Source organism: Takifugu rubripes, chromosome 11, assembly GCF_901000725.2.
Source record: "Takifugu rubripes chromosome 11, fTakRub1.2, whole genome shotgun sequence".
Classification (NCBI taxonomy): domain Eukaryota; kingdom Metazoa; phylum Chordata; class Actinopteri; order Tetraodontiformes; family Tetraodontidae; genus Takifugu; species Takifugu rubripes.
In genome coordinates, this window is record NC_042295.1 from 2,484,148 (window position 1) to 2,504,671 (window position 20,524).

General features: G+C 44.1%; 2 protein-coding genes across 2 annotated transcripts; both read left to right on the forward strand.

Moving 5' to 3' along the window:
* Nucleotides 1-98: 98 nt before the first annotated feature.
* On the forward strand, nt 99-11,239 carry ngef (neuronal guanine nucleotide exchange factor). The gene is made up of 15 exons (XM_011618054.2): nt 99-577; nt 1,766-1,865; nt 3,179-3,496; nt 3,670-3,731; nt 4,582-4,832; nt 5,063-5,223; nt 5,307-5,459; nt 6,976-7,105; nt 7,187-7,261; nt 7,767-7,856; nt 8,509-8,672; nt 8,759-8,917; nt 9,741-9,820; nt 9,920-10,024; nt 10,117-11,239. Exons 1-15 carry the CDS (start codon nt 370-372, stop codon nt 10,359-10,361), a joined length of 2,301 nt encoding a protein of 766 aa, XP_011616356.1. The 5' UTR covers nt 99-369; the 3' UTR covers nt 10,362-11,239.
* A 7,243-nt stretch (nt 11,240-18,482) lies between these two features.
* LOC101065853 (trace amine-associated receptor 1-like) lies at nt 18,483-20,070 on the forward strand. Its single transcript, XM_003976993.2, has 2 exons — nt 18,483-18,961; nt 19,055-20,070. Exon 2 carries the CDS (start codon nt 19,075-19,077, stop codon nt 20,068-20,070), a length of 996 nt encoding a protein of 331 aa, XP_003977042.1. The 5' UTR covers nt 18,483-18,961; nt 19,055-19,074.
* Nucleotides 20,071-20,524: the final 454 nt, after the last annotated feature.

Here is a 20,524-nt window from a genome sequence, read left to right on the forward strand (position 1 = left end):
CCAGGGCAGAGAGGCGTGAGGCCGGTGAAGCCAGGTTGAGTTGAGGAATGTCAGTGCGTAACAGGGTGGTGCAGAGAAAGGGACAGAGGGAGGGAGCACAGCAGAGGAGGGACAAAGAGCAGAGGAACACAGTCATAAATGCAGTAATTACAGTGTAGGCAAGGGAAGTAAGGCAACGTTGCTGGTTCCACAGGCTGCCAGCTGCTAACACCAGTGGGACTCTTCAAAGAGAGCGAACAGACAGCCGGGGATTAAGCCTGACCAGGAATGGATATTTTCCTCGATTCGGGATAATCATCATTAGGATCCAGCAGAAATTTACCCTCTCCCTGTGTTACTCAAAAGTTAAAGGAACTGGAGTCCATTAGCATGTCTGTGACTGCCCTGTTCAGGGGCAAGTTTGGGCAGAAGTCACAGGACAATCAGGAGAAGCATCGAGCTGCCACGGTTTACCCCGGCCATGATGAGGATGAGGACGATGACTCCAGGGGCGGATTCAGCAGGGATCCAATCCGCAGGAACTCTCGCTTCTACCGGTCCATGCGGAAGAAGAGGCTGGCCTCATCGGAGGCTGAAAGTAAGAACTCTGTGATGTTACTATGATCCAGTGTCTCATGTTACACGGGAGCTCCGTGGCGGCTGAAGCCACGGCAGCAGCCTGGCCACGAACATATGGTTTTATATTACTGTTATTATTAGGAGTGGAACAAAGAGTAGTGCGTCCTATCCTTCCATACAACTCTACATCAGCGGAACTTGAGAAACTAGTTCTGGGTGAACAGAACAATTGCCCCTGTAATAACTGCAGATTCCAGCTTTGGGCACCAGTCTTTTGGCTCCTGACGTCGACTCTGGAAATGATTTATGAATTGTTGGGGGAAAGTTTAGGAGTTAAATATATATTCTACCCAATGTACAGTACTCCAATGTACATTTCAGATCATGACACAAGGTCAAGTGTCAGGTTAGCTTTAGCTTGATTGAAGCCTCAGAAGGAGGGGAAATTATGGTGCAGATGACCTGAGCACTTTCACATGTCATGCGCACACCTGACAGCTGGGAAGGGGATCTGTCTGTCTGTATTGTTGCCCGTCTGTCTGTCTCAAGAAAGGCTGAAGGACTTTTGTCTTCCAGAGATAAATGTACCATAAAAGAGGACAAAGGTCAGATAAACTTCTCTCTAAGAACTTCCCATCTTGCAGGTAGATTAAAGCATGACTGGCCCTTTTATCAACATTTACAATGCCGGAAGAAGCAGAACAAATAAAAGATATGTCTTTTTTATGCCTTCACAAAGCTAATAGCAATTTACGCTTTGCATTTTTTTTAGATGATTACAGGGTATAACATTTAATTGTATAATATAATATCAGTTATTATACATCTAAAGTGAAACATCTGCAGGAAATTTGAACTGTTCATCTGCAGGAAATTTGAACTGTTTTCTCTTCCCTCTGCAAATGATGTTTTTTCTGTTTGTGTGAAGCCATGAGGTGTTTAGAACAATATCTGATGACACCAGATTTGACAACAGACAACAATATTTTAGCTAGTACTTATCTAAAACCACTGAATTTCACTCTGCTACACACACATCAGTGTGAAAACGTTGTGTAGCTTATTTATACATCACAAAGCTTCTCTGTATATTTCTATTTTTATGTCACCTGAACATTGTTACACTCCCTACATGGCAACGATTAACTCTCATTTGTGGATAAAAATATCCAATGCAAACTATAATAACTTCCTTGATTCATTCCAGACTGGACTGGCTCTGACCACAGTCCGTCCAACAGAGCAGGGTTGCCCTCCTCCAACGTCTCTACAGCCCAGAAATCTCCTTTGTTGCCCCAGGCCAGACGGTGAGTTGGCATGATGTCAATGCCCAACCCAAAGACACAAAATAAACACACCCAGAAACGCACGCGCACGCATTCACACACACACACACACACACACACACACACACACACACACACACACACACACACACACACACACACACACACACACACACACACACATGTTGAAATGCACATCCTTGCACTTCTATCTTTGTGAGGACTTTATAAGATAATAATTCATTTCCCAGCTCATGACTCTAACAATCACAACTAACCCCGTAAGCAAACCCATCTGTAGCACCCTTCGATACAAGAGGCATTCCTAAATCGGACCGCCAATCTGACTTTTGCTTCAGGAATCGCGTGCTAATCTTTCCTCGGGCCCTTTCCCTGCGCTCTCCTCAAGCCTCTCTGACACCCTGACAGTTGCTTCTGTGCCTCGGAGGTGGAAGACAAATTTGCAGAACCTGTGTTATTATCGTGTTTTACAATTCACCCACAATGTTTGTGTGACAGTTTTCATTTATCTACATTGTGTTATTAGAAATCCTTTAGTGTCCGTGTGTTTGTTGTCAAGCTAGGCTAATTGGGAATCACATTTGTCAACTGTTGAATTACCCCTGTTTATTTGATGAGTAACCTTGTTCCTTAGCTGAGGGGTGAACGTTTGAAAATGGGCAGATTACACAGTAAACTCAGCAGTAATGTGGTTTGGAAAGAACAGAACACTCTTTAGTAAGTCCAAAATGGGGATAAAAAAAGGGGATATCGAGGAAATTACTGCACAGGTCAACAGCTGCGACCTCTTCGTTGACAGCATTTGTCCAGCCTGAGTTCTGCAACTTGTAAATGATAAGTAAATTTCCCTTTTCTGTTGAAGACATAAGCATTATGACATGGTGATGTGTTAGGATCCAACATCATTAATAATTTAATATAAGCGGTATTAGAGGCTTCAGTTTATGGTTCCTTTTATGGTTTATGGTTTATGGTTTATGGCTCCTTGTGCTGTCTCCATTGTCCTGTCCTGTCTGCCCTTGTCTGCTTATTTCTGACCCAAAACCATCTCAGCGGAAGACAAATCTATTAAAATCAACCTCAGGCATCCTCCAGAACTTTGCTCGTGATTACATCATGATGTAATAAATATGTAGTAATATGTAAATGTGCTCGCTGTGCGTGTTCTGTGAGGAAGTAATCACACAGGTGATAAATCCACAGCTCAATGTGCGTATCAATACCAAAACCCATCTGTGGTTGAAGACCTGCATAATCGGACGATAAAGACAGCTGCTGTGATGTTGAAGGATATTTTCTCTTTGGATACGCAGCCCTCAGCCGTCGCCACAGAGCCATCTTTCTCCAACCGCGTTGCCAGGCAATGGCGAGGCCAGCCGCAGAAACGGAGACGCTGTGGAGAGATCAAGAGGAGAGGTGGGAGGAGGGAGGAGGGTGGACATTTCTGTTGCCTCCGACAGTCGGCATCCAGAATTCAGAGCTGACATGATCAGCTCTTATCGGACTCACAACATCCACAGCAGAGACATCCGAATGCTGTCCGAGCAAACGGCTGCAGCCTGCACCGTGGAGGACGTCAGAGGGAAAACCATGAGCTCAAAACAAGCAGACCAGGAAAACAGCAACCTCAGGTCAGTCAGAATTACAACTTGTGGAATAATGAAAAGATTCCATAATTATTCGAATTCTGAATCCGTTTCATAAGAACCGGACTAATACTCTGTAACTGTTTGCACAGGTGAGATGTCAGGAGGAATTCATTTTTGTGCCGTCCACACCACTACTTACCTTTTTCCCCTTTCAGGTTGCTGAACAATGGAAACAGCTCCCAGAGCACCAACGGCCTCAGCATCATCAAAAGCATTGGTGAGCAGAGACACATCGAAAAAGTTCACATATTTACCTTCTGATATTTATTCTTCCTGAGTTACAACACCTTCGCCGAGCTCTTGATTCCATTCGTCTGTGTCCACCCGCACTGGCAGAGACAAAGATCTCCCCGTATTTATTCCTATTTCGGAGAGGTCTCTCTACATTTATGTCAAATTAAAGAAAGAACAGTCAGAGCCATCCAAAACATGACCGCACCAGCGATACGGCAGGTGCATCAGACATGTCATTTCTCTTTTATTTCTTTGCTTCCATGTGTGTTTTTCAATCTTATGTAATTCTCAGTGCAGTCCTACACCCACCAAAGCAATCTGCAGCATCTGAGATTATGCAACATGCCCGTTAGTCACCTTCCCTCTTCTTACAGGCTACAAATAATTATATCATAAATGGTAAAAGAAAAAGAAAATCTTGGTTCACTCATATTTTTAGTTCCATCAGTTTAAGAGCGAAACAAGACAAAGAAGAGTCCACTTTTACTGGTTGACAGCTTGGGTGGCTTTTGATCTTTGATTAGATAAAAAGCTTAGAAATGTTACAGGCTCGAGTGCAATTTCTAAACATACAAGCCTCCAGTAAACTCCAGAGAAAAACATAACCACATGTATGGATTGTAAAAAAAAAACAACCAAAGGTGCAGAAGAGTCCAAATTGATATGAGAGCTTCAAGAGTCCTTCTGGACACAGCAGAGGCACCGAAGAAGCAGCACAGCTTTGCGGGAACAACAGCCTCAAATGAGGAAATTATACTGTTCTGAAGTTCAAAGAGGGCAGTTTCAAGACCGAGCCAAGACACTTCCCATAACTTCTGTCTTTTGACCGCCAGCGTTCCTGTACCAGGAATACCGGGACACCTCAAAGCAGCAGGAGATCGAGCAGCGCCGACAGCGTGAGAACCTTTCCCCTGAGGTCGGGTCGGGGACTGGGGCAGCAGGGTCCAGCGTGGCCTACCCCCCCACCATACAGCTGCAGCTCAGAAACAACGCTCGCTCTCTGAGCTTGTGGCAGAACCTGGAGGCGGTGCAGAACAGCGGTCTTCTTATGCAGCTGCCACAGAAGGAAGTCATAATGCAAGAGGTGGGCTGTGTTCTGGAAACTAAATGAAAGACAGTGACCATGAGGATGAGAAAGAATAAATAAATCCTGAATTAACCAATATTTTAGATCCTGAAATCCTTTGAGGTGGCTATTTGACATTATCTTTGGAACAATCTCCTTGTAGAACCACATCATATCGGGTGTTTAATAGGTGTTTAAGGTGTGCCCACCATTGCTAAGGTGGATTAATGATTCTCTTTTCCTTGTAGGCTATGTTTGAGCTTGTTACCTCAGAAGCATCCTACTACAAGAGCCTGGAAATTTTAGAGACGCATTTTCTCCGTAACCCCATTTTATTTAACACCCTCAGCCAATCAGACATGCATTTTCTCTTCTCCAACATTGAGGACGTCATGAAAGCAAGCGAAAGGTGACGTCGAGTAGTTCATGACATCACTTCCTTTCTAAAACCTGGGTTTGGATTACCAGCTATTGTCTCTCCCATTTTTGCAGGTTTCTCATGGACCTCGAGCACAGAATGGAGGAGTCCATTTTGATTTCCGATGTGTGTGACATTGTTTACAACCATGCAGTGGAACACTTCAGTGTCTTCATCTTGTATGTAACCAACCAAGTGTATCAGGAGAAGAACTACAGGCGCATTTTGTGAGTACACCTTTACGTAGAAAAACATCTTTTGTAGCGGATGTAGATCTTTTAGCTTCAACCAAAAGTTGTCAGATTGTTATAGAAGGTTTTTTCCCCATTGTCAAGACAATAAACACATTATATAGTAGAGGTGCTGATGGTTCCTGGGCTGGTACCCATATAAAAGCGCGTATTTGGGTTCAAATTAGTTGAATTGATTTGTCCTTACTAGTGCTGTGCAGCATTCCAGGCGTGAAAAGCCAGTTGGAACCAAACAAAAATTTGACCAAGAGCTCTTTTTACATCATCTGATCCTTTGATTAAAAGTGGATCAGACCCTCCTCAAAGGAACAAAAACCGGTGTGTGAATTTGCGCATTGCGAGTTATTATAAGTGAACAGGTATTTAAACACAACAGCGACAGTGTTCATGGCTCACAATAAATATAATGCCTCCCTCATTCATTACATACCTGCAGTGACATTCCCACGCAATGAAAACAGCAGACAATAAAAACCAACTGAGATGCTATTTGAAAAAAATGAAAATAACCAAGTAATTAATGTCAAAATTCATTAGAACATTTATTTACATGTGTGAATATGATGTAAATACATATATAGATTAAATACATACTGTATATAGATTATACTTGATCCAGTGAAAGTCAATGTTGTGTTGAAGCAAAGATCTAAAGGGCTTGGTAGGAAATTACCCTCACGCAGGTATGTATCACGCACAGCAAATTGTTGTGGCTATTATCAATCCACACTACATTTAAAAGCTGGTTCCACACTGGCTGTTACTGCTTTTTGAAAGGCTACAACAGAAATTCGCTTTACTTTTTAGTTGGCACCAGGACGTGTGAAAATGCAGGTCCAGGAAAGTCAGAATATTTTGACACTGCTAATGTGAAAGCACATTTCTCTGTTTAAAAAAAAAAAAAGCCAGACAAGGAAGGCTTACGGGTGATTAAGGCGGAACAAGTTGAACCGTGATTCACTTTGACAGGTGTCGCGTTGGAGGAATGAAGACTGCGAGTCACATCCATAATCGTTAAAGTCTTATAAAACAAACCCAAAAGTGAAACTTTCTTCACACACTAAAGAATTTAAAGAAGAAATCCATTAAAGGGCTGCACAATTTCCTTTGCGAGGCATGCCCCCAACATCACCAGGTATCATTAATGACACTTTTTGCAGTAAAATTTTGGGATGAAATGAGGTAAAACCTGTTTTCCTCCAATTGACAGGGGATCCTATTGTTTTCTTTCCGCATCATTGAACTTTGTGTAGGCGGAAGCGCATCGCTTTTTGCTCTATTATACAAAAATGCATACATGCAAGTAAAGATGGATTTTACTATTCCCATAAACATCCCAGGAAATAAAAACACGTTAGTTTTCACGGTATTAGTTGGAAAGTAGGTCGGTTTGTAAGTTGGTTTGTATTCCTGCTGCGAGCACAAGCAACTTCGCATTTTTCAATCTAATCTTAATTTGTGTTGTCTTAATCTGCTGGGGATTTTTGTGCAGAGAGGGAAACCAGGCATTTCGAGAGGCCATGGCTCTGCTGGAGAAACATCCGTGTGTCAGAGGCCTGTCTTTCACCTCTTTCCTAATCCTTCCTTTCCAAAGAATCACAAGGCTCAAGCTGCTGGTGCAAGTGAGTAAAACATAGCAGCACTGCAAAAAAGAAAGGGCTGTATGGTTTAGTTGCTTTGTGACACCCGGTTTCTCTGCATAGAACATCCTTAAGAAAGCAGAAGAAAACTCTGAGAGGGAAGCAAACGCTATCAAGGCACATCAACGACTGGAGCAGGTGAGTGACTGAAAAGGGGTTGAGCAGCGTTTCACATGAGCTCTGATGGAAGTACACCAACTTTAAGGTGCTTGTATTTCCATTTCCTGCTACTTTAGCTTGAGGATTAGGTCCACATGAGAAAGATTTATTTGAATTTTAGCTCTGTTGCCTCATAGCAAGAGGGTTCAGACCTTGGGAGCCTTCTGTTTGAAGTCTTCATACACACATGCCATTCACTCACTCACTCACTCACTCACTCACTCACTCACTCACTCACTCACTCACTCACTCACTCACTCACTCACTCACTCACTCACTCACTCACTCACACACACACACACACACACACACACACGCACACGCTTAATGTCAGTATCGCCCTTATATGCGTGTGTTTGACTGTGGGAGGAAGCACGAGTACTTGGAGAAAATACAATCTCCACATCGAAAGCAGGGAGCAAAACCAGATTTCTCTTGCTATGAAGGTTCTGGTCTGATGGCAAATGTTTGCGTCCTTCCTCAGATTGTGAAAGAGTGTAATGAAGGGGTACGAAAAATGAGTCGCACCGAGGAGCTAATCAACATTGAAAAAAAGCTGGAGTTCAAATGCAAGGTAAATCAGATTTTATGTCACTTGTGAATTATAATATTATTAGTATTTGTTTCCTCTGACCATTTATTTGAAATGCTGCCATGCTCTTTTTCCTAAGGGAAGGGTATCAGATCTGCTCAAATCCTCAGTTTTTGCAATGTACTTTTTGCTAACTAACTGGCCAGCACACATAACAAGAATGGAGGATATATTGAGTCATTCACTCAGTATATTAATTTTCATTTATTACCTTTTCGGGGCCAGTTTTGCACATTTCAATGAGATGAGTGTTCCCAATTAGTTGGTGATTCAGACATAGCAGGTTTTTGAAAACAGGAACAGATCACATTTGTTCTTCACTTCAACTTTCAAATATGCACACTCATTCCAAACCAGGTTTGCTTCTTTGGTAAGCAGTATGTAGTCATGATAAATTGCAGTATAATTAATTTGAATATGAAATAATGTTGCAATATAACAGCTCTGTTTGAATATTCTCTCGCTCTGAAGGATGGAGGGTATTCAAAATGGAACTGCATATGAAGGGAAATTAGAACGCAGCTTTATGAGGAGCTTTGTTGGGGATCACAGGCTTTGTCTGCACATCCAGGTTGACCGTATGGAAACTTTTTAGCCAGACAGTTGTTGATCATCTCTCTGTTCGCCCCTGCAGTCTGTGCCCATCATTTCTCACTCGCGGTGGTTACTGAAGAAAGGTGAAGTGCAGCAGATGTCAGGACCGAACAGCACGAGGACCATGAGGTCTCGTAAGCTCTACCAACCGCTCTACCTGTTCCTTTTCAACAATCTGCTGCTGGTCACCAAGCGCAGCTCAAGGTAAAAATGGGTCTAGTCACTTGTTTTGATGCAGGCGTACGTGGTTTTTGAGCAAGTTGAGGATATTAATCGAGGCTTGTTGTCAGTGGGGACAAATTTCAGGTTCTCAACTCATGCACACGGGCCATGTTGCGAACTGATGATCTGGAAGACCAGGGCCAGGTCTTGGCAAACGTCTTCAATCTCAGACTTCTTGAGAACCAAGAGGATCGTGAAGTCCGCTACATGCTCAAGACCACCAGTATGTAAGTACCTGAAAGACCGTTACCTCTGTGGTCTCCTGACAACGAGATGCGTGGATGTTATTGAGACTGCAAAACAAGAATATTACAGCTCTTGGTCTAATTTAAACCTCTGGCACAGTGACTGGAGGGTGGGCCTTAAGACAGGACAAATGGGTTGGACACAGTGTAACAGAGGACACAGTCTGACTGTCAGACAAATAAAATTATTTCTTATGGTGTAACATCATGTCATAATAAATAAAAATGTATCAATTTTTCCCCATCAATCAACACTCAGTAGAGTCCAAACCAGATATTAAGAAGAAAATCAAAAATTAAGTGAAAAAAGGACAAACTGAAATATCATATGAACATCAATATTGACACAGCCCTTTACAGCTCGTAGAGCACATCAGAGCAAAAATGAGATCCATGAGGTCAGCAGAAAGGCTGAAGAGCTCAGTCAGAACTGTAGCAGGATACAGAGCTGGACAAGGCTGGAAACACATTCTGCTACATTTATTTATTATTATTTGTTGTTCGTATGAGAATGTGATTGAAAATGAAGCAGATTGCTCTTTTTTCTAGCTTCGACCAGTGAGAGTCTTCAAACATTGTTGTAATCCAGACAATAAATCAAGACAGTATGACATATCGATGCGGTGTACAAGAACTAACAATGGAATCGGTTCAGTCATGACTGGCAAACAAAGGTTGCACAGATGATTCACTATGGGTGGAGCCAGGGATCAACGTGCTGGTTTTACGCCAGCTACATGCACTGGTACCTTTAAAGCTTTCCCAGTAATGCGCTGCTGACACTCTAATCATACTGTGTGGGCAGGAGCGATAAGCTGCGATGGATGTACGCGCTCACTCCCAACCGGCGGACACGTTTTATGTCTACCAGCACCCACCAAACAGGTGAAGTGCAATATCATGCAACACTGTGACTGAGTGCAGCCCTCTGGGTGCAGATGTGGATATTTGTACTTCAACTCTGTGATATACACTGTATATCAGACTCTCCACAGGTGCAGTGTATTCAGTCTTACTCCTCTCAGGAGCCTGATGAACTCTCCATTGAAATGGCGGATGTTTTGAACCTGTTAGAGAGAACAGACGATGGTTTGTAAAGAGCTTCTAAAACAACAGAAAACATTTTTTTATACTGGTGCAATTTTCTCTACATTGTGTTTCTGTGCTTCTTCTTTTTGTAGGCTGGATGCTGGGAGAAAGACTCCATGATGGCGAACGGGGCTGGTTCCCCAGTCGTGTCGTGGAAGAGATCCAGAGCAAAGAGGTCCGTGCTCAGAACTTGAGAGAAGCCTTTAGGATTCAGCAGGCCCAAGAGGGGGGATCGAGCAGAATCGGTATACGGCCAGGCCGTCGTACTCCCAAGACCTCCAGTGTCTCCAGCGCTTGGCCAGGCCAAATGGACAACAGCAGCAAAGGAAAACAGTAGATCACTAATGCTGAAGAGTGTCTTCATTTTGATCCGTAAGCACTAAAAAGCCTATTTACTATACTTGTGAGTTGATTCTGAACCTCTGACAACTAGTCACTTTAATTTTAGCCAGTTAAGCAGTGATTGTTTTGTGGAATTTGTTTGTTATGAACAACTTCATTTGATCATTTATCCCAGTTTACTTTGTACCAGCGATGCGGCATGATCTAAATCTGTGCAAGAGGTGTTTTATTAACCCACAAACTGTAGTGTTTGAAGCATGGAGCAAACCTAAAGATTGCATGGTAAGAACCTGTGAGATTTGTCTATTTCAACGACATTAATGAGCGTTAACACAACTACATACAACATAAGAAATCAATTTTAAAAAAGAAACCCTATATCAATCTTTGATTAAATTGGTTAATTATGCAATTACGTTGGCTCAGCGGCATGACTGAGCACTTAAATCTCATGAATATCAAACTCTGACTGGCTGAAAATATTCTTGTATCAACGACAACTGTGTATGTTCAGTTTGGCTTCACAGTATTTCGATTCCAGCAGTTTAGATGAGTGTGAAACACACCGACGGAGTCTTTACATAGTGTAGCTTTTATACGGAATGCCACTTTGAAATGGATTGCTTTTGGAATATCATCACACACACACACACACACACACACACACAAAGATTTTTAAAGGAATTGTAATGCCAAATATCTGTATTCTCTATGATGTATGAATGACAATGCATGTTTGTAAAGCCTGATTGTCTTATAGTTTGTACAGTAATGAAAAGTGTTAATTGTTTAAATTAATCGTAATTATTAAATAATTGCTTTCATTTTTTTAAAGGTGTAAATAACTGTTCATAAAAAAGATTTGATCAGTGATGGCGTTGATTCTCCATTTGTTTTTTATTATTCTATGTCATTTATAGTTTTTCCATAACAACAAATCTAAATGGGATTTATTTTTAGTGCAAATGTTTATTACACTATAAATTCAGATCCAGCTGGAACACAATTCCAGCGCTTCCTCTTTTGTTTGTGTTCATATTATTTAACCAAAATGTATTTACCTATAAGTAGAACACATTTTTATTCATTTACTTGTTAATTTAAGCTAAAATATACAATTTATTTTACATTAAAACAAACAGTAAACCTAACAATAATTCCAAAACTAAATATCAGCACATCGTTTATTCTTCTTTAGTCGATGTTTAATGTTAACAGGTCACTAATTTGTTTACTCTGGTAGAATTATGATGAAGCCCCTCTCCAAAATCTGGACAATAATGAGCTCCCTGGCCGAAGAGGTGCCAAAATGGATGGTGGTAATGACATCCCAGTTCCTAAAGACGAGACTGGAAAGATGGCAGATCCATGTTTGCATTCCCAGTGGGATGTTCTTCGCACCTCTAATTGATGTTTGTTTTATGTCTTTTTGTATGTATGCCAACCGTGGGCATGATGCAAAGGCAGGAAATCCTTTTCAATGTCTAGTGTTTATCTGCAGACACCATTCATCTCGTCTTCTTAACTGCTTTATCCCTTTAACAGGGGTCGCGGGGAGGGTCCACGATGGGCGAAGGTAGGGTCCAACGCTGGATGAGTCGCCAGTTCATTGCAGTGCCCTATATGAGCATTTGTAGATTCAGTACCTTGCTCAAGGGTACCTCGGCAGTGCTCTGAAGATGTTCTGGCATTTCCCCATATTACCAGAACACCTTCCATGTTTTGTCGGCACTGGGGCTTAAACCAAGAACCATGCCGTTCACAACCCAGTTCCCAACAGACTGAGCAAACATCATTCTCCAACATCAAATATTAATCTTCATATGAGTAAAGAATACTTAATTAAAATAGAATGTCAGTCCAAGTCCATACATGCAAGCTGTAAATAAGGGAAAGTGACAGAAAGTAACAGTAAAAAATGCAAAGTAGATGTAAAATCTATTAGAACTTGCAGGGATAATTGCAATTTCTTACATGAATAAATCCAAGATCCTTGCAAAAGCATGATTCAAGTGTAACTTTCCAACAGTGTTCAACATCTTAGAGTAAGACAATGCCATTAATTCTGGAAGGTCTTTTGTCTTGAATGCAGAAATTCAACAAGATTAACCAAAACTCTCAATAATCCGAACATGCTACACAACTTTTGCATTGGTGCTAATGTCAGACAAGAACTCTAATGGGATTGATTTTGAATGCACAGAATAAAAATTCATGTATGTAGATGTGCACTGCCCGTGTGCAGAATGTGCATATGGAGGAAACCAACCAAAATGATCAAGAGCATGAGCCTTTCCCTGAGTTCCCGGAGAACAGACTGAAATTAATTTTGAAGGGCACAACATTGTGACAATGGTATTGGTATGTGCAAGAACTGTGCTTGGTCTGTTGATTTCAGCCTTTACTTTGCAGTGCCCACAGCTGATCACTGGGTGGATTCAGGTGCTCATAAAACCGAAGGATTTCATTACTTCAAAAGAATGTGAAAGGTAGCAACTGTTATGTCACCAGAGCATTATTGTCAAACTACAGATCTGTTTTTCCTGAGTCATGCAGTTATTTAGCTAAAGGCTTTAGTGAAGACAAAGCTCTTTCTCTGGCACCCCACAGATCACAAACGCACCACTGTTGTTTCCAGGAGTTTCTCTACCATCGACTAGATTATACAACCTTTCATGACCAAAGAAGGCCAAAAATACATTCAAGACTCTCTAATTTGAGTCTTTAGTTCTAGCTGGAGTTTCTGTGTGGGATGGACTGCTCACTCAGCATATCTGTTGCCAGTCTCTTCAGCTTGGTTATTTAAGGCAGCACTTCAGTCACTAGATTGTTCAGCTGGTTAGTGTCAGGTTTCTGCAAAGTTCTGGAGGGATTCCTTAATTTCTGTCTGTGCAAAATGCTTTGTTTAATACTTTACTGTTGCCTGCCAAGATTTCAGCCAGCATCTGTGACACTACAATGCACCCTCAACTCTGCCAGTGCTGCGGCAGCTTGACACTCCCACTTGGTAAAACATACCGGGACTGAAACTAACTTCCAAGCTTAGATGTCTCTTTATACAGGCCACAGCCTGCTATGTGTAAAACTTAATCAGTATTCAAATTTCAGAAAACTGACAGAAAGAAAACATGTAACTACAATGAAATTCAACTTTGTCCAGATTAAACTTACCGGTAATGTGAAGACAGTTGTAGACTCTATGGAGCCTTTAAAGAGTGCATTGCAGGTAAGAGGCCACCTTAACTTAATGTTTTCAAAAATAATTCAGGAGCAAGATTTTCAAAAGAAATAAACTTATGCATACATTGTTGAGCCTTCTGGACTCATTTTTGTTATGACAAATTTACTTCCAAAAAACTGCTGAAGGCATCTGCAGAGTGAGTCTGATTGACTTCAGCAAAAGGAAACAAATGAGACTCGGACCGTATTATATATATATATAACAAAGGATTGATGATGTACTCTGCTCACATCCATCCATCCATTCTCTGCCGCTTATCCGGGGTCGGGTCGCGGGGGCAGCAGCCTAAGGAGAGAATCCCAGACTTCCCTCTCCCCAGCTACTTCCTCTAGCTCATCCGGAGGGATCCCCAGGCGTTCCCAGGCCAGTCGAGAGACATAGTCTCTCCAACGTGTCCTGGGTCTCCCCGGGGGTCTCTTACCGGAGGGACATGCCCTGAACACCTCACCAGGGAGGCGTCCAGGGGGCATCCTGACTAGATGCCCAAGCCACCCCATCTGGCTCCTCTCAACGCGGAGGAGCAGCGACTCTACTCCGAGCTCCTCCCGGATGGCAGAGCTTCTCACCCTATCTCTAAGGGAGAGCCCAGCCACCCTACGGAGGAAGCTCATTTCAGCCGCTTGTACCCGGGATCTTGTTCTTTCGGTCATGACCCAAAGCTCATGACCATAGGTGAGGGTAGGAACGAAGATCGACCGGTAAATCGAGAGCTTCGCCTTTCGGCTCAGCTCTCTCTTCACCACAACGGACCGGTGCAGAGCCCGCATTACTGTGGACGCCGCACCGATCCGCCTGTCGATCTCCCGCTCCATTCTTCCCTCACTCGTGAACAAGACCCCGAGGTACTTAAACTCCTCCACTTGGGGCAGGATCTCCTCCTTTACCCGGAGAAGGCACTCCACCTTTTTCCGGTTGAGAACCATGGCCTCGGATTTGGAGGTGCTGATTCTCATCCCAGCCGCTTCACAGGCGGCGGCGAACCGATCCAGTGATAGTTGGAGGTCACGGGCCGATGAAGCCAACAGGACCACATCATCCGCAAAAAGCAGAGACGCGATCCTGAGGTCACCAAACCGGATCCCCTCAACACCATGACTGCACCTAGAAATTCTGTCCATAAAAATTATGAACAGAATCGGTGACAAAGGGCAGCCCTGGCGGAGGCCAACCCTCACCGGAAACGAGTTCGACTTACTGCCAGCAATTCGGACCAAACTCTGGCACCGATCGTACAGGGAGCGGACAGCCCGTATCAACGGGCCCGACACCCCATACTCTCGGAGGACCCCCCACAGGACCCCCCGGGGGACACGGTCGAATGCTTTCTCCAAGTCCACAAAACACATGTGGACTGGTTGGGCAAACTCCCATGTACCCTCGAAGACCCTGCTGAGGGTGTAGAGCTGGTCCACTGTTCCACGCCCAGGACGAAAACCACATTGCTCCTCCTGAATCCGAGGTTCGACTATCCGGCGGACCCTCCTCTCCAGTACCCCTGAATAGACCTTGCCAGGGAGGCTGAGGAGTGTGATCCCCCTATAGTTGGAACACACCCTCCGGTCCCCCTTCTTAAAAAGAGGGACTACCACCCCGGTCTGCCAATCCAGCGGCACTGCCCCCGATGTCCACGCGATGTTGCAGAGTCGAGTCAACCACGACAGCCCTACAACATCCAGAGCCTTAAGGGACTCTGGGCGGATCTCATCCACCCCCGGGGCCTTGCCACCGAGGAGTTTTTTAACTACCTCGGCAACTTCAGCCCCGGAGATACGAGAGCCCATCTCCAGGTCCCCGGGCCCTACTTCCTCACTGGAAGGCGTGTTGGTGGGATTGAGGAGGTCCTCGAAGTATTCCTTCCACCGATCCACAACATCCCGAGTTGAGGTCAGCAGCACACCATCACCACTATACACAGTGTTGACAGTGCACTGCTTCCCCCTCCTCAGACGCCGGATGGTGGTCCAGAACCTTTTCGAGGCCGTCCGAAAGTCGTTCTCCATGGCCTCACCGAACTCTTCCCATGCCCGAGTCTTTGCCTCGGCAACCGCCGTAGCTGCACTCCGCTTGGCACGCCGGTACCCATCTGCTGCCTCAGGAGTCCCACAGGCCAGTAAGGCCCGATACGACTCCTTCTTCAGCTTGACGGCATCCCTCACCGCTGGTGTCCACCAGCGGGTTCGGGCATTGCCGCCACGACAGGCACCAACCACCTTGCGGCCACAGCACCGGTCAGCTGCCTCGACAATGGAGGCACGGAACATGGTCCACTCGGACTCAATGTCCCCCGCCTCCCCCGGGACATGGTCAAAGCTCTCCCGGAGGCGTGAGTTGAAGCTCCTTCTGACAGGGGACTCTGCCAGGCGTTCCCAGCAGACCCTCACAACACGTTTGGGCCTGCCAGGTCTGTCCGGCATCCTTCCCCACCATCGGAGCCAACTCACCACCAGGTGGTGATCAGTTGACAGCTCCGCCCCTCTCTTCACCCGAGTGTCCAGAACATGCGGCCGCAAATCCGATGACACAACCACAAAGTCGATCATCGATCTGCGGCCTAAGGCGTCCTGGTGCCAAGTGCACATGTGGACGCCTTTATGTCTGAACAAGGTGTTCGTTATGGACAATCTGAGACGAGCACAGAAGTCCAATAACAAAACACCACTCGGGTTCAGATCAGGGGGGCCGTTCTTCCCAATCACACCTCTCCAGGTCACACTGTCATTGCCAACGTGAGCATTGAAGTCACCCAGGAGGACGAGGGAGCCCCCAGAAGGGGCACTCTCCAGCACTCCCTCTAAGGACTCCAAAAAGGGTGGATACGCTGAACTGCTGTTTGGACCATAGGCACAAACAACAGTCAGGATCCGTCCCCCCACCCGAAGGCGAAGGGAGGCTACCCTCTCATCCACCGGGGTAAACTCCAATACACAGGCACTGAGCCGGGGAGCAACCAGAATTGCCACCCCTGCTCGTCGCCTCTCACCATCGGCAACTCCAGAGTGGTAGAGAGTCCAACCCCTCTCAAGAAGACTGGTTCCAGAGCCCTTGCCGTGCGTCGAGGTGAGGCCAACTATATCTAGTCGGAACTTCTCAACCTCGCGCACCAACTCAGGCTCCTTTCCCACCAGAGAGGTGACATTCCATGTCCCTAGAGCCAGTTTGTGCAGCCGGGAATCAGACCGCCAAGGTCCCTGCCTCCGGCTGCTACCCAAAACACAATGCACCCGACCCCCTTGGCCCCTCCTGCAGGTGGTGAGCCCACGGGAAGGGGGTCCCATGTTGCCTCTTCGGGCTGCGCCCGGCCGGACTCCATAGGCAGAGGTCCGGCCACCAGGCGCTCGCCAATGTGCCCCACCCCCAGGCCTGGCTCCAGGAGGGGGCCCCGGTGACCCGCATCCGGGCAAGGGAAACTTGAGACCAATGTTATTTATCTTCATTAGGGGGTCCTGGGCTACGCTTTGTCTGGTCCCTCACCTAGGACCTGTTTGCCATGGGTGGCCCTACCAGGGGCATATAGCCCCAGACAACGGAGCTCCTGGGATCATTGGGACACGCAAACCCCTCCACCACGATAAGGTGGCAGCCCAGGGAGGGCTGCTCACATCACAATTCCAATTCCAATCATTTATCAGGCAATGAAAACTAATATTGTTCATCTAATACAAAGAGCAGTATTAGTACTTACAAATCACAAAGTATTGAACTTAATCTCGTTAATATCAATCCACATTAAATACTATGGCTGTGCTGCTCTACAACAACCTACTATATCACCTTGCTTCTCGTAAATGAAATTATGCTTATGAAGGTGGCTGAAAATGACAATTAAAGTGCACAGTTGAAATTTCTGCTGCTGTTGACAGTAGTGCTGATGAATCGCTGGGCACCATCCTTTGTTAGAAACGTATCCCATCAAGTGGGGCAATAATCCCCCTGCCTAAAATGAGTGCCACACCTCACCGTGAGAAGTTTCTTTTCTTCAGCTGCACAAAGCGCAGTCACAGGAGATCAAATTGTTTTTTTCCTCTGTTGAACCTGTGGACTCGATGTCTTGACAGGCTAGAGTTTGTATAACTTTCGCAAATACATGAATTTACCATGTTGATGAAAAATTACTATAATCCAAAACTAAAGTGAAACACACACTGGTTTACAATAACAACTACCGGTATTCCATGAGCCAGGGGCCCCAAAATGAGCCATGTTATTAAATTGGTGGCCAAAGCTTGGGGTAAATTTTTTGCTGTATTGCTGTACACACGGACAGGAAGACAACTCAAAGTGCGTGCTTCAGGATCAGCTGATCCATCACTTGACCCTCTCTCCTGATTAGGGCAGGTATTTGATCGCCCTCTCTTTACCTGGTCACTGTTGATTGTTCAATCAGGCTTTGTGCTTCAGAGTTTCCAAAAACCAAAAACCAAAAACTAATATCTCTGCTTTGCTAGCATCTCTGCACGCTAGCATCTCTGCTCCTGGCTCTGATAATAGCTCCAACATCTTTGTTAATATTTCGGCTAAAGGCTCAGCTAGCATCTTCCTTAAGGGCAGATTGGGTTTAGCACTGCCAGCATGTAAATAACTGCAGATCAGATAAAAGCACAAATATCTTGAGGCTGATTGACAGCTTCCCAAACGTGGTTTTCTACACTCATAGATTAAAAACTCCCTTCTCCTCCTGGTTGAGTAAAGTTTTTATTAATTTGACAGTTTCTATAAATCCAATCAGTGGACAGAACAAAATTGTTCAGCAATACTAATACTGGAACAAACTGACAACTAAGTGCTCCATTGTGACCTTCGTTACTGTTAAGAAATATCTCGCTCTGTTAGGTTTTTACAACTCAGTCATAAAATATGGTAGTTGACTATGAGCTCAAGTTGCAATTTGATTTAACAACATATAAAAATAATGGTCGGGGGTTTCCCTTGGGTTTAGGTGGGTACTTTAAGAAAGCAAAACAAAAGTCCTGCTGGAGCCATGGTGCAGAGAGACCAGTGACCTCCCCCCCGAGCAGGTGACGAGCAGCTCTGGCCACACTAAGGTGTGGCTCATCCCTGTAAACACAGAAGCTGTTGTGCAATTGGAGGTGAATTTTCATAATAATGGTCACATTCTGCAAGTATCACAAAACACACTGAGGACGTTTATTTTGAGAAAACAAACGTTTTTGATGATGTGAATATTGAAATGCTGTGAAACAAATTATAAGGGGACATTCATCTGTTCATTTAGACGATGCACAGGGACACCGTGTCAGCGTATCCTCAGGGGGTTTAGTATTTAAAGTGTGGTCACTGGTCAGAGAGCTCAAAGTCTGGGTTCTATAGCTGTAGTGTCCAGCTTGATGAACAAGGTAAGGATGGCATTAAAACATAGCCGTGTTTAACAGCTTGTTATTTTTAAAAATATTCTGGTGTTTCACTCTATTAGTTAACTTATATTTCAGGTTACCCTCCTGCTCAACGGATGGAGCTGGTATTCTGTTACGAGTCCCGAAACAATTCCTGTGTGAAAACCATCCATCCACTGCCCATACGAGTCATCCTCTACATCTTTCTAGGGGTCATGGTCATCATGACTGTGTGTGGAAACCTTTTGGTCACTGTTTCTATCATCTATTTTAAGCAGCTCCACACTCCAACAAACTACCTAATAGTCTCTCTTGCTGTGTCTGACCTTCTCTTGGGGTTGGTGGTCATGTTGCCCAGTATGATTCAGGTAGTAGAGACTTGCTGGTATTTTGGGGACATCTTGTGTAAAGTCTACATGAGTTGTGATGTCATGTTGTGCACAGCATCCATACTTAACTTGTCTTTCATATCAGTTGACCGGTACTATGCGGTGATCCATCCTCTCCTGTACAGAAGAAAAATGACTGTTAATGTTGTCTTGCTCATGATTCTTACCAGCTGGGGTGTTTCAGGTGTTGTAGGTTTTGGAATGGTTTTTTTCAAGCTGAATATTTTGGGAATTGAGGATTTCTACTACAACTTTGTTGCATGTGAAGGAAGATGCGTTTTGTTTCAGAGTGGCTTGTCAAGTACAGTCTCGTCAGTCCTGTCCTTTTATATTCCAGGAATAATAATGATCAGTGTATACATGAAGATATTTTTGGTAGCAAAGAAACAATTTCTCAGCATTCAGAATGCGAGCTGCATGACCTCAGCACAAATTTCGAATAAAAAACAGTCAAAGGCAACTAAAACCCTTGCTGTCATCATGGGAGCCTTTCTTTCATGCTGGACTCCCTTTTTTGTTTGTAACGTCATGGACCCCTTTATCAACTACTCGACGCCAGCTGCGTTGTTTGAAACATTTGTATGGGTAGGTTTTATTAATTCAACACTCAACCCTATTATCTATGCCTTTTTTTACAGTTGGTTTAGAAAGGCATTTAGCTTGTTCGCCTCAGGAAAGGTCTTTAAAGCTGACATGTCAAACATTTCCCTGTTCACTGAATAAATAACATTGTTAACGTCTCAGACCAGTTGATGCTAAGAATACATGGGCTAATGTCTGAGAGGTATCCATGATATTGCCTTTTATGAAAACATAAAAGAAGAAAGTTTTAATTGTTATTAATTTTGATATAAGAAAGGAGATGTTGGTAATTATTTCTGTTTTAAGCAACATTTTTTTATTATAAATAACATGATTTTAGATAACAGTTTGCATTGTATTCATTTAACATGCATTTCTTAGAACAGATGCACCAGGTCTCACCAAACCTTGTCTTTTAATTTTCTGTTAGAGGAGGTAAAAAGGGACTGCATCATTAAAAAAATGCATTAGTCTCAAGGGAGATTTTGTTTGAAAGTTCTGTATCTTTTGAGCATCACACGAGTTCTTAGCTGTGCTGTCCTTTGCATTACCACTTACAGACCATCGCATTGCTCTATTATAGTGAATTATCTGA